The 15161-nt window shown below is 36.7% G+C and overlaps 1 protein-coding gene across 11 annotated transcripts in view; it reads right to left on the bottom strand.

Annotated features, from left to right (window-relative positions):
- Positions 1-15161, bottom strand: part of ATXN7L1 (ataxin 7 like 1) — a 241256-nt gene that overhangs the window by 50882 nt on the left and 175213 nt on the right. For all 11 annotated transcript variants that reach the window (XM_074268377.1, XM_074268378.1, XM_074268379.1 and 8 more), the window contains one exon: positions 3335-3557. In XM_074268377.1, coding sequence (XP_074124478.1) covers positions 3335-3557 — 223 coding nt within the window. The remainder of the gene's footprint in view (positions 1-3334; positions 3558-15161) is intronic.

Raw genomic sequence — 15161 nt, 5'->3', positions numbered from 1 at the left:
AAGAATAAGGATTTTTAAAAAACTTATTAAGCCAAAAATAAAATTATACATATGATTTAAGCTCATGAAAAAAAATTCTAAGGGGTCAAGTTGAATTTAGTATAATAATTTTAAAAAACCTACTTTCATTCAAAAGTAATTCTCATCTGTTTAAAAATTCTGTCCCTTACCTCCAGTTGTAGTTGGTTAAAGTCATGGTTAACCATCCTGAGGCAATGTTTATTCTGTCTTAGTTTTCAGAAAGCTCCATTTGGAATATCTAAATTGGATTTTAAGATCTCTTGGACTAAAGAGGGTTTTATTAATTGCTCTATTGTTCTTATGTATATATTATCCTTCTGATGATGAGATATCAGACTCATGAAACTGCCTGGGAAGGAGAAGGGAGAATTCTACATGCTTCTCATTCAGTACCAGGCATAGTTATATCCCTGTAAGCATAACCATGAAACAATATTTTTGTAATTACTAAGAAATGCAACTTCTAAGAAATGCTATAGAATATTAATTTTAAATACTTTCTGTCAGTAGCTCAGTGAACTAAAGTTAAATTACAGAATCAAGGTGAAAGAACTTCATGGATTTGCTTGGTTCAGTCTCTTGCTTTAAAGTGTCTGGCTAAAACAGCAAAAATGGATGCTTGTCTGTCTTCAGGAACACAGAATCTTAAATCTTTGCTAGCCCTTTCCAATATTTAATCATTTTTTTGATGTTTTATTTTTATTACTATATTTTTGAAAGGTGTTTTCAACATTTATTTTTGTAAGATTTTGGTTTCCATATTTTTTTCTCCTTCCTTCTCTAAGATGGCAAGCAATCTGATATAGGTTACAATGCAAGTACAATCATATAAAACATATTTTGATCACTCTTCTAAGTCAAAAAGTCCATCCTTATTTCTAAACAATTTCTCTTTGCATCATTTGCTCTTGTTTTATCTTATGTGGAGGTCAACAGGTCAGCATTCTCCTTTTAACAAATTTTCTTTTTTTTCATGTTAAATCTAAGAGCAGCTGAGTGTTGTGGAAAGACACTGAACTTAGACAAAAGAGAATATTTGGTTTGAATTCTGCCTCTGACAGTTTTTGGCTGTGACACCTTGGGCAAGTAATTTAATATCACTCTAAGCCTCAATTTTCTCATTTGTAAAATGAGGTCAATAATACCTTCAGAATTTAGTTCGTAGAATTCTTCTAGGCATCAATGAGATGACGTATATGAAGCTCCTTAAAATCATAAGGTGCCACTTAAACACCAGTTACTATTATTATTAAGAGACTCAATTCTCTTAACCATTTCCTTAATGCATCTATTTTCCATCCTTTTGAAAATTCTTGTTACCATTTTCAAGATTTTCTCACAGTAGGTGCTCAGAAATATTTGTAGAATTCAAGTGAATGCCTTCAGTTTTCACAAATCTTTTTTAAAACGTGGAAACTGAAAACTGAAAATAATAAGTCAGACTAACAGCTAATATACAGGAAAGACTCCTTCTTTGTTCTTTATATCCCATGCTGTTATTGTATCTTGCTACTATGTAAACATTTTAGCAACAAGATTACACCAGCAATTCCTTTGACTTGTGAATTCCTTCAATACTTTTTATATGCAGCCAGTCAGCCTTATTTCACCATTTGTGGATTTAAAACATGGTGCCCTATGTTTGTTCTAATATTAAACTTCACTCTGTTCTTGAAAGTCCATTTCTTTACTTTCCTATCATCTAGGGCATCAGCATTGCTGACTAGCCAAATATAATGAGCATTTCTTTCCATTCCTTGCTACAAGTCACTGATAAAGATAATAGATAAAAATTACTATAGGACTCATCTCTAGATGTGTGTTGCTGTCGGACTCAAGAACAGTCACTTTTTGAGTGTGACCCACTCGGTTGTGTGTCCTCTGAACTAAAGAGCTAGAGCCCAGTGTCTTTTCTGCTTGTGGATGAAGGCAGCATGGGGAAAGAAGCAAAGCCTTGGATGTCAACTTTCTATTGTCTGTAGAGTCTGTGTTTCTATCATGAAAGGAAATTCCATTGATCTGGAATGACTTAGCTCTTCATTAAAGCACCTGAATTACTTACTACCAAAATCCTGTGGTTACAAATTGATCAACAAATGATTGATTCTACTATCTTTCCAGGAATGATGTTCATAATGATCAAGGTAATTTTTACTTAAACTGTGCCCTCACAATATAGGCACTGTACTTTGCCCTGTTCTACTATTTTCAAAGTTCCAAAGTTAAGGGTTAATACTTTTATTATAACTCCTAACCATGTTAGAATGCATATAATTTTGCCCCTGGAACAGGGAATACTTTTTGAAGATACTCTTCAAATATTTCCATTTCTGTTCTAGTTGCCTCTTTATACTTTCCCAGTATAGAGGAAATCTGTTCTAGTTAACCAATCAAAGTAAAACATTTTTTGATAAAGACAGAGATGAAAAAATTACACTATCATTTACATTTTCATAGGCATTTGTAATTTATTTTCTTTCAAAGAAGTGACATTTTCCTTGGTCATCTTTGGCTTACACACCAATGCACAATTTGTCTGGTGAATGTCCATCAGAAATGTAACCCCATAGTCCATGTCTGAGAACGGTTCAAAAGCAGAGTACAAAGCAGAGTTCTAGCCTCAGTTTCCCTCAGTAGAGGGGAGCCTCCATCATGAGAGTGGTCCCTATTGCCCAGTAGGTCAATACTTATTCTCTGTAATGCGGTTCCCTTTTTCCCATTGGGGAAGACTGGGATTTTGGGACTAGATCTAAGGGACTTGACATGTGATTTCATTGGTAGGAGTTTCTTCTCAGATGAGGACACTCTCCTTATCAATGCAGATTAGCACCTTTTCTGAAAGTTATAATTTCAGAAAATTGCCTGGAGCACTTTGAGGTTTAGAGATGTCCTCAGACATATATGTCACATCTAAGACTTGAATGAAAATCTTACTGATTCCCAGGTCGGTTCTTTATCACTTTGCCACTTTGCTTTTCATACAAAATTCTTAATATTATTATTTGACATGAGATACCATTAAGTCAGTCATATCATTAAAGAACGTTTTCTGACTTTCTTAACTTGGGTATCAGTTTTACTCTTTCTAGTAATGGGAGAAAAAAATTTCCCACATCAAGAAAATACGACTTTTAAGCCCCTGTTTTCATTCAATTTTTAATTTGGATTTTCTTTATTTTCTCTTCATTTCTCTAATTCTATGGACATGATATCTAACCAGAAAGTAAGCACTATGTTTTATTGTGAGGGCAACAAGGAATAAGGGTGGAAAGGCAAGCGAAGAGTTTGGTGTTTGCAGCACCCAATGACTCACCATGGTTTGTCCCTTGATGCTTTCGAAGAAAAGACTGTGTGCTGTTTGCTACTGGAGGTAAGTAGATTGTCTTTGGGCGTTTTGAATGGCTTTGTGTTGCTGCTGACAGGGTTATGGCCGCTGATACAGGATTTTGCTTTCACTTGTAACAGTGACGTCCTGGAATTGGAGGGTGGCGATGCTGGAGAGGGAGAAGATTTACACATCGAACTGTGTCTTCTTTCTGGAAAGGGAATAAAGTAAAAAATTCAGCAGTTTGTTCTGAGCAAGGGGAGAATTCCTTTTCTTTCTTTCATTCCTCTTACCTGCAGACACATACACACACAGAGGAAATTCCTCTCTTTGCCATGTACAAATCACTGAGGTTTCAGTCCTAATTATTCTTGCCAATTGCTCTGTTTTGCCAATTGGCAATTATTAAATTCCAAATTCCTCTATCAAACTGCATTTCAAATTAACTCCAAGGTTCTCATGGGAGAGGCAAAGATATTTACAGAAGGGTATTCTCCTTACTACCATAGACTTAACATGACCACAACCACAACCACAACCACAAAATTTAAAAAGCAGAGTACAAGACATTAACTGGTTTCAGTTAATAAACTAACTAACTGCTATAAATTCTAATCTAGGAGCCTATACTATATGAAGCCATAACTATAGGGTAATAATAAACATGAATATACTATTTAAAAATGGTTAGAAGTGGAAAATTTCCAAACCTGAACTCAGACAAAGTTCTTAAATGTCATGAAAAACAACAGCAGGACTTCACAAAGAGTACTTTACCAGTGGATATTGAAGGCTTTTTTGGACTAAAGACAAACTAAGGACAAACCACTAATTATATTATTTTTACCTTTATTGTTATAGTGCCATTTTGGATCACATGGATGCAATAGTGAAAAACCATTTCTGTGCCAGAATGTCACAGATGCCAATGATACCTAACATAGAATCCCCAAATCTTGGGCAAAATTTATGCCAGCAACACAACAGAAAACATTGGTTTGAGAGATGATTCATTTTCAACATTTTTTTTATCTTAATGGCCATATATTCAATAATTTAAGCCCAAGAGAGGTTGATTTGGATACCAGCATTTCAAATACTTCACAAGATGAACACACAATGGTGTATTGAAGAATACAGAAGATAATACAGAGCCTGATGATTTATTAATTTTAAAAAACATCTTAAAGATATAAAATAATAGTAATATCAAACTTTTAAAACTTCAAATTGTATTTTTATTTATTTTCTTAAACATCTTTTCTTTTTACATTTTAATTTGGTTTAGGGAAACTCTGAAGTTCTCTGTAGAACTTACAGGCTGTGAATTTGACATACATATTTAGACAAGGCCAGGGTGGGAATGTATTTTGTTTGACTGTGCATATTTGTTAAAAGAGTTTTATTTTTTGTTTTCTTTTTTTTTTAATTGAGGAGAGATGAGAAGGAGAGAAACAAATGACTATTAACTGGAAAAAATTTAAATGAAAAGGTAACCTAATGGAGAGGAAAGTGCAAAATAATAATAGTAAACAATGGCTCATGGGTAAAGAAGGTTGTTATGGGTGAAATATTGGGGTAGAAGAGAATAATCGATTCCCTTTCTACCTGCCTATTCAAAAAATATAGTCAATTTTTTTTTTCTCTAGTTGACAAGAAACCTATAGTCACAGAATTGGAAGAAAAAGAAAGATTAAGTAGGAAGTCAGTTAATCTAGGTGGCCGAGGTGGTCTAGTACTGGGCTTGGAATCGGGAAGGCTCATCTTCCTAAGTTCAAATCTGGCCTCAGATCTATTATTATCAGAAACTTGAGGCCCAGAAAAGTTCAGTTACTTCCCTATAGTAAGTAGCTAATAAGGTTCAAAGGCAGAATTCAAACTTGAATCTTCTTGACTCTTGAGTCTGGCATTCTATCACATTAAGTTATCTTCATGCACAAGATATATTTAAGTACAAATATTCTAAATAAACTAGCTCTGAGATCTCAGAGGGGGTGGGTGGGTTATTTTTTTTTTAATATGGCTTTTTTGGAATTGCTCTGGAATAACTTTAGATTTGTATCAAAAAATCTTGGAAATATGAAGAGATCTCAGTCAACAGCTACTCTCAGCAGTTATCATACCAAGAATCCTTCTTACAATATTCCTAAGTAATGTACAGGATAACAAAATGAGCACTGGATTTGGATTCAAATCCTGTCTCTGCCACTTACTACCTTGTGCCTCTGTTTCCTTCTCTGTAAATCTAGGATTTTATGCAGCTATGAAGGGCTCTAATAAAGTGAAAACTTTTCTACTTTCAAAGGCAGTTCAATCTATTTTTGGAGAGCTTTTTGGAGACCATTTGTTTCCTTATGCTAAACTATAATCTATTGCTCTGTAATTTCCAATCTTTGGAGCCCGGTCCCCCTTTTGTAACCCTCAAATCATTCTAAACCTTTATTCTACTAACACTTTTTTGTATGATCAGTCACTTTGATATTTCATCACTTGCTTTGAAAAATGAAATATAACAAAACCATTGCAAAACTGAGTTAAGGAACATGCCAAAGGTTTCTCAACAGGTTAAATGAGATAAGGATGTCCACAGATCCTGACTTAATGGATTTATGGCTGAAGATACCACTTTGATAGATCACTGGCCTCTAGTTATTGGCTGGATTCTCCTTCCTTGAAATCTATGGGCATTTGAAATACTAAAGATGCTGGTCAGCCAGATCAGCAGCTCATTTCATTCATGTAATAAACATTTATTAATCACCTGCCTACTGAGTTCATTATATTATGATAGGCACTGAGGGAAGTACAAAAATAAATAAAACATAGCCTTTGTCCTTAGAGAGTTTATTATCTATGAACTATTGGCATACCTTCTCTCTGCTGCTCCCGCCCCCTTCTTTCTCAATTTTTCATCAGCACTCTTTTTTTGCTCTCAGAATCTCCAAATTAGGAGTATATCATAAGTATATAAGAACAACATTAAATATTTTTGAATAAGAACAAATAAGAATCTTACTTTCTTCCAAATTCAGCACTCCGAAGTTATACCAATGACGTCTCTGCAGCTGCCTGTGCCAAGATCAACAAGCATGTGACACTTGCATCAAAAACCAGGCCAATCTCAGAGCTCACCTCTAATTAGTGTTTCCCACATACTCAAGCACTAAAAATTATTTTAGAAAAGCTAAGTTTCCAAACTTGGGTCCCATGGTAGCTCAGTGGATAGAGCGATGAATTTAAAGTCAGGAAGGCTCAAGTTTAAATCCAGTTTCAGGCACTTAACCAATTATGTGATTTTGGGCAAATCTGTCTGCCTCAATTTCCCCAAATGTAAAATCGGATTAATAATAGCACATACTCCCCAGGGTTGTAAGGATCAAATGAGATCCTAGTTGTAAAGCACTTAGCACTGTGCCTTCTATACAGTAGATGCTTAATAAATGTTTATTCCCTTCCTTCCCTCTCACCCTCCTCAATCATTCTAAGAGTCACCTACAATTATCATTGCTTCTCAACGTCACTGACTGACTCAGGTAATTTTCACTTAAAAGTTTCTGAACTTTTTCCTCATTTCCTTAATTACAGAAGCACTTTCAAAATAGTAACAGCAACTCATCCAAACTAATAGTTTGTAAGAACATAAACAGCATATGAGTGAAGGACCAAGATGGCGGTAGACCAAGAAGATGGCTTATTTATTGGAGCCCATGGAATATTTCCATAGAGTTACTAAAAAGACCAACCACCATCAACAGACTGTTAATGTTTTACTTTCAGTCCTCAACCAGAGATTGTAGCAGCCCATTCTGTGCGTACTACCCCACTGGCTGTTTTCATACTCGGCATATTTGGATTTTTGAATTCCCACAAGCAGGTGATTGGTAAATGATTAATTAGTCAGGTTATTTCTTAATTGATAGCAGTGATATGGTCAATTTCATTACAAAAAGGACGCTCTTATGTAAGGCACAGACTCTAACATTCAGATACGTGTCATCAAAACCAAACTTGGTGATGGCAATCCCAGAGAACGATGGTGAATAGAAGACACCCTGGATTTTAGTGACAGATCTAAGATGAAGGCAAGTTCAGAACCATAATTAGCCAATTAGCCTTCGATTTCACTTTCTATAGGAAGTATTTCCTGATCCCTCTCAATGCTGGTGTTTTTCCTTCTGAGATTATCTCTATTATCTCTACTTTACCCTGTATGTATTGGTTTGCAAGTTCTTTTCCTATTAAAATGTGAACACTTTAAAAGCAAAGACTGTTTTTGACTTTCATCACAATCTCAGCTCTTAGCAAAGGAGCTGGCACAGAGTAACATTCACTGACTTGTACCTGGGGTTATGATATCAAATACCCTGAGATGAATAATTTCTGAACCAGGTACCACAGAAAGCAATGACACATGACGTAGACAGGATTTCTGGATCTTGGGCAACATTCATGGCAGTAACACAACAGAAACTGTTGGCCAAAAATATGGTTCGTTTTTAATACTTTTTTCTTTTGGGACAGGAAGAATCATAATAAATAAATAAATGATGATTGGGATATTGCACTCCACAATGAAACTTCACAAAATGAACACAACAGGGGCAGCTGGCATTGGTAAATGATTAGCCAGGCTATTTCTCAAATGACAGAAGTGATATAGCCAATTTAGTTGCAAAACATATACTTTTACATAAGGGATACACTAACACTCACATACCTACCAACAAGCCATTTGGTAGTGGTGACACAAGAGAGTGATGGGTGAGTATGAGATACTAGATTGTAATGACAGAGAGATCAGAGGGGAGGAGACTCTCACACATTACCTAGGGAGCTGCAATAGGGGCAGCTGCAGGTGTGGTGGTAGGATGGGGACTGGATGAAGGACTGGCCCATTTTAAAAGTAATTACTATTGCTAACTAGACATTAAGGTCAGTTGTTTCTATGCTGCTAATGGAAGGTAAATGCTATCAGCACCCTCTGAATTTTGGCACCCTAGGGAAAAAACTTTGGTTACCCTCACTTTAGTTATGAATGGACTATGGTAAAAATCAAAAGCCTGGTGGTCATGCAGGTTTGAATTACTCTATGGGAATTGAGATGGCATGCACCCTGGGGCAGCTAGGTGGTGCAGTGGATAGAGCACCAGCCCTGAATTCAGGAGGACCAGAGTTTAAATCTGGTCTCAGACACTTATACTTCCAAGCTATGTGATCCTGGGCAAGTCACTTAACTCCAGCCTCAGAAAAAAAAAAAAAGAGATGGCATGCACCCTAAATGTGAATTTTCAGAGAAAGAAAGGAGAAATTTTGTCACAATGTGTATGTAGTTCAAAAAATATAACACCTTGGGATCTTGCATATGTTATCGGAGGCAGTTGATGCATTGGCTGGTTTTGCTGAACTGTTTTTTCTTCTTTCTTTTTCTTTTAAAATCTTTATTACAAAAGAATGCTCACTGGGTTGGAGTACAAAAACAAGAGAGACAATTTTTTAAGGATTAAAAAAATTACAGTTATGACAAGAAGAGGCCGGTGGTTTCATGTGTCACATGGGAAAACTGAAATAGGAAATTTCAAGGGACTCTTACAAAGAGTCCCAAGGCCATTAGTGACAGGCAACCCATATAAGATTTTTCTTTCAAACACACTTATAAAATTTCTCTCAACCACTTTTTTTTTTTTTTTTTTTTTTTTTTTTTTTTTTTTTTTTAAATCAAGAGATTAGAGATTCGGGGCTGGAATGATATGAGACCCTTGAGTCCATCTCAGGAAAGGAAACTGCCATCCAAAAGGTTAAGGGGTTAAAGCAAGGTCACAAGGATAATAGGAAACATCCAAGGTGACATTTGAACTCAGGTCCTGGTTCCAGAGTCAAGTCTCTTTTTAATGAACCATTTTGGTACTTTCCCCACCTCTTTTCCTTCAAGCATCTTTCCCGTTTCCCTCCCACCCCATGTTATTGGGTTTACCTTGAGCTTTGGGAGCTTTATCTCTATCTTTCACTTGCCTCTATAATGCAGAGGGAAGTGAGAACAGAAAGAAAGATGTACTTTATTTCCTATGGTAGCTCACTGGCCCTGACATTGCTGAAAACTGTTTCCCTGTTGTGGAGATAGTGATCTACTGTAGTATAGTGTAGAGATCAGTGAAAGACTGATTTAGATTTAGAAAGACAGGTTCAAATACTAGTAATGATGTAGATGACTTTCTTCATATGTAAAATGAAGAAACTGAAGTTCATGACTTTTAATCTCCTTTCTGCCCTAAATCTATAACAGGATTACTTAAACTTTGGAAATCTGGACCTCTCCTCAGAACAATGTTTTCAAATGCATAAAATCAAAGAAATATTAATAAACAATAATGAATTTAGGAAAATAAACACAGAATAACAAGAGAAACCAATATCACAAGAGTTGGTTTTTTTTTTTTTTTAAGTTGATGGACTTCAGGTTATAAAGCTCTAGCCTATGACTTTTTCCCTAAATTTTTTTTTTTCATTTTCCTGCTTCCAAAATGATTTAGATAGGTACTATGCTAGACTGTGCCCTACAGGCCTACATGGCAAATACCATGATGGATCTCAGTGGTGATACACTTAGCACAGCTCTAGTGGCAGAGTTAGGAATAGCGATCCCTACCTCCTGGGAATTTCCACTGGGAGGTCAGACCATTCTTTGAGTCTGATGTAAATCTGCTTCCTTTCAGCTTCCAGCCAGAGGACAGAAAGGGCACAGGATGATCCAGATACTATAATAACCCTCAAATTCTTTTTTTTTCAGTAGTAGTCTTCAGTGTCACACAAGTTGACCCTACAATATGCTACTTCACTCAGCAAAAGTAATTTCTTCCTCTTGGAGACCTAAGGACCTAAAAGTCCCCTGTGGGGACCTAAAAGTTACCTGTGCTACTCAGAAGTCAAATAATTTACTTAGGGACACAGTATCAGAAGCACAACTTGAATCCAGATCTTCCTGTTTTCAAGTCCAGCTCTCTTCCCACTACCAAACTGTCCCAACCATCTGAAGCATGGTAAAAATTCTCCCTGGGCAAAACTATGAAGCTGGCTAACTTTGGCAATGTCCCCATTCTCCCTGTTAAACATTCTCCTATATAATTCCCCCAATTCTCAATATATTCAAGTTTCCTTTTCTCCCTATCTTGGGGATCTTTCATCTACTTTAAAGTGTTGACAATAGTCATGGGCAAGATTTAGAGCTAACAGGGACACTTTTGAGCTCATTTGTTCTACCCTTTTATATGACAGATGAGCATTATGAGACCCAAATACGATGTGATGAATGACAGCTTGGAGTGCTATCTAGTATGAGTAAAATGGGGATCCCCATGCTCGAACTGCCTCCTTCACAGAGTGATGAAGATGCTTTGCAAACCCTAACAAACACTGTAGAATTAGGAGTCATTCTTGCAGTTATTGTTATTATTACTCTTCTCAGAGCTATCTGCATTTTGAAAAAAAAAGATGCTCCTTACTTTTGGCTGAACTTTTTTGGAGCCTTGAGCCCTTCCTAGAGCTCTTGAAATTAGCCCAATCCTTTTTCAATTTTAAAGCTCTGTTGATTTTTGTTGTCTTGCTGGCTCTGTCCCCATGACAACCAAAGGTAGCCAAAAGGGAAAATGACAGCAAAATTTTCACTTTCCAAATACATCACTAACCAGAATGAACCTGTGAAAAACCAGCAAACAGCCTAGGGCTGCACCCACCCAAACCAATGTCATCATCAATGTCATTCCTTGGGAGGAAAGACTATCTGGGATTCTAATTCTCTCTTCCAAAAGCAAAGAAGCTCGGCTTTAGCTCCTGAGGGACTCAGACATGGGCTCTTCTTCTACCCTTCTAAAGATTTTCTTTTTTTTTTTTTTGACATTCCATCTCAAAAATTTTCATTACAAAACTGCCTTCCTGTCTCTGAAGAATGGAGCAGAGTTCAAAATTATCTGTGGTCCAGTGCCACATGAGCCTCATCATAACATCAAGCCTTTCCCAAAAGACTTAGAAGGACTGGATAAGAAAGCAGGTGGTATTAATATCTAAGTGGTATTGACATTCTCTTGATAGAGTCCAATCCCTTCCTACCCCCGTTTCTCCAAAACTAAATTATATTAGCACACACCTGAATTTTATCAGCAGGTAAGCACCGCAGCTAAAGGATGTGGATTGCTGGTCACTTCTGATTTTTTTCTTTTAAGCTCTCCATTCACATAGCATCATGAAAACTAGTGCCCTCCCAAAAAAACTCCCAATCTCTAGGCATTTGAAAAATGTCATGAAACCATCTGTTAATTCAGTAATAGTGGCATCCAGTCCTAGAAGAAGATGTAGAAAGGGTAGGTAGAGGCCTCACAGAGTTGTCTCTTTTGACATATGGATTTGGAGTCAGGAAAATCCAGGTTTGACTCCTGCTCAAATGCTAGCTCTCTGACCCTGGGAAACTCATTTGACCTTTCTGCACCTCAGTTTATTCAGTTTGCAAATCAAAAAGGTTGGATTTGATGGCCTGGAGGGTTCCAGCCAGCTCTAAATATATGATGTTATAATCTCTATAACAGCATTCAACATAATGACAGTTCTCTCCAAGATACTCTCTCTTTTCTGGAACTTCTGACCTGTCTGACCACTCAGTCTCTTTTGTTGGACCATCATTTATATTATCCCTACTAATTGTGGGGTACACGGCAAGCTTCTAGGCTCTCTTTCTTTACTTTCTCATTTGGTGACCTCATCAACTCTCAGGGGCTTAATTATCACTTCTATGCAGATGACTCTCAGATTTATGTATCCAGCCCTAGTTTCTCCTCTGATCTCTAGTCCCTGTATTAGCAACTATCTATTGGACATTTTGAACTAGAAATCCTAGGCATCTCAAAGGCAGCATGATCAAAACAGAATTCAATGAGTTTTTCCACAAACCCATCCCACTTCTTGACTTCCTTATTTCAAAGGACCTCCCTCTCTTCTCTCTCCTCCCTTCCTTCCTTCCTTTTCTTCCTTCTTCCTTCCCTTCTTACCTTCCTCCCTCCCCTCTAGTTATCCAGGTCCATAATCTTTGGAGTAATATTCTGCTCTTCACTTTTTCCCCATCCCACATATCCATCAATTACCAAGATTCAATATTTAAAATCTGCCAAATATCCATTTTTTCCCTCTTCATTCACATATGACTATCGTGTAGTTCAGGTATTGCATCACCTCTTACTAGTTTAATTGCTGTTGTTTGCTCTTTTTGATCTTGTCTGACTCAAGACCTCATTTGGGGTTTTCTTGACAAAGATACTGGAAATGTCAAACCGCTTTTAACATATTCTTCAACAACTCATCTTATAGATGAGGAAATGAAGCAAACAGGGTTAAGTAATTTACTCAGGGTCATATAAGCTACTATGTGTCTGAGACTAGATGTAAACTGAGGAAGATTCCAAAATAGTACTTTATCCACCAAACTCCCCAGACCAATGGAATTACAGATTTCATCAAAAAACATGCATATTTTGTATATACTATATGTTCATACTTGCTCCTCCAAAAGGAGGTACAATAGCTCCTTTAGGAAGAGACAATTTCATGTTTGCTTTTGTATTCCCAATATTTAGCACAGTTCCTGGCACATAGTTGGTGTTTGATAAATTCTTGCTGAATAACTGATGGAACAAAAAAAAAAAAAAAAAAAAAGTTCCACAAAATGCCTTGAAGGTTGGAAACCTCAGACTAAAACTCTCCTTACTTCTATCCCAAATTTCTTTACGTCACATCAAATTTTGAAACTTCTAGATAACTGCTTTGAGCTCAAATCCATTCTCATACACTTCCCACCCATGTGACCTTGGACAGTCACTTAATGTGTCAGCTTCAATTTCCTCAACTGTAAAAAGGGGATAATAATAGTACCTACCTTATAGGACTGCAACATTTGTAAAAAGTGCGTAGTATCTGGCCCATATTAGATGATTTATAAATGCTTATTCTTACTATATATGCTTTGTGATAAGTATCTTTTAAGTAAGTACTTAAAATAAGTACTTAAAAATATTACCTAATTTTATCCTTATAATAATGGGGGGGAGGTGCTGTTATTTTCCCCATTTTATAAATAGGAAAAAAACCGAGGCAGCAGAGTGATTTATCCAAGGTCGCACAACTAGTACATATCTAAATAGGGATTTAAACTCTAAATAGGGATTTAAACTTTTATCTACCTGATTTTTATAGAAACCTGTGGATTCCTTTTTCAGAGTAGAAGTTTTAAAGGCATAAAATAAAATACAGAATATTACAAAGGAAAACAAGAGTTAGTGAAAATAAAGATGTACTTTCTTTTCCCCACTTGAGTCTACGGACTCCTTGACATCAATAGGCTCCCAAGGTCCTAAGATTAAGAACCCCCTCAGGGCCTGAAAGTAACTCTAAAACTATAACTGTCAAAGAGAGAGGGCTGATCTGTATGGGTACAGGGAACTTCTGATAGAAGCTACTTACTCAGATGAAATCATAAGCATCATTAAAAAAAAAAAAAAAAAGCTAGCTCCCCCAGTGAGTTTGAAATGATTAAATTTATAGGAATTCAATACAAACATAGCTTCCTAGGAGCACAGGTATTCAGCAAAGTGAGTCACATCTGAACATGGCAACTTGTTTCAAATAAAATAATATATGTAAAGAAATTTGCAAATCTTAAAGTCCTTTATAAATATTAGCCATTATTATTTATGGATAGTGGATAGACACTGGGCTTAGAATCAGCAACACTCATCTTCCTGGGTTCGAATTTGGCTCAGACACTTACTAGCTGTGTGACTCTGGGCAAGTCACTTAACCTTGTTTGCCTCAATTTCCCCATTTGTAAAATGAGCTGGAGAAGGAAATGACAAACTGCTCCAGTATTTTTGCCAAGAGAACCCCAAATGGAACCCTAATGAGTCACCCACAACTGAATGACAAAACAGCAAATTATTATTTAAGATGACAAGTACTTTTACTTCTTACAATCTCCAGGTAGGAGAACTCAACTGCAAGAGGGACAAGAAGCCACAAACACACCAGGCTTTCTGCCCAATAGAGTAGAGAAGTGGCCATGTGTGCTTTTGGCTGTTGCTGAGCTCTCCTGGACAGAACCATTTCAATTCTCTGTGGGTGGTTTCTGGCACTTGAAAACAGGAAGTTGTTTTAAAGTACCTTAGGGTGTGGCTGAACCCAGTCAATACCTCCTTACACAAGCCAGCAGCAGCTTAGAAGATCTGAATTATGTCAATGGGAACAATGCTTCTCGTGAGGCTTGCTCAGTTTATTTTCTTTTTTTAACCAGGAAAAGGAGAAGGCTAAAAACTGGTAAGGGTGAAAGTATTCTATTGCCTGTCACCGTTCTGGCAATGCCCTTGTTGTTGCATTAATCTAGTCACACACATGTGTTGGCACCTCTCTTGAGCTGTGAGAAACAAGAACATAGCTAGAAACCAGTAGAGAATCCTACCTTTTTTGGGGGCAGGGGGACCTTTCCTTCTCCCCAGTAAAATGAAAAAGATGGGTATTGGGATCGATCACTCCCTGTTTGAAACACTGTGACTCAATCAGTCTTACAATCGACTTTTAATCAGAGTTCAACATGCAGGAACAGGGCTGGGAGACTATGGACTGATAGTATAGAAAGAAAACTTATTCCCAGCCCTCAAGGATTCCCATAATCAAAATAAAACACTACTAGAGAAGGTAAAATGAAAAGGCACTCCGGAAAAATACATAGATAAAAATAGATTAGTGTGCAATGCACCAGAATAAGGAGATAAAACCAAGCAGGTAA

This window comes from Sminthopsis crassicaudata, chromosome 5 (assembly GCF_048593235.1).
Source record: "Sminthopsis crassicaudata isolate SCR6 chromosome 5, ASM4859323v1, whole genome shotgun sequence".
NCBI classification, from domain to species: Eukaryota; Metazoa; Chordata; class Mammalia; order Dasyuromorphia; family Dasyuridae; genus Sminthopsis; species Sminthopsis crassicaudata.
This window is presented reverse-complemented; position numbering and strand designations above follow the sequence as displayed.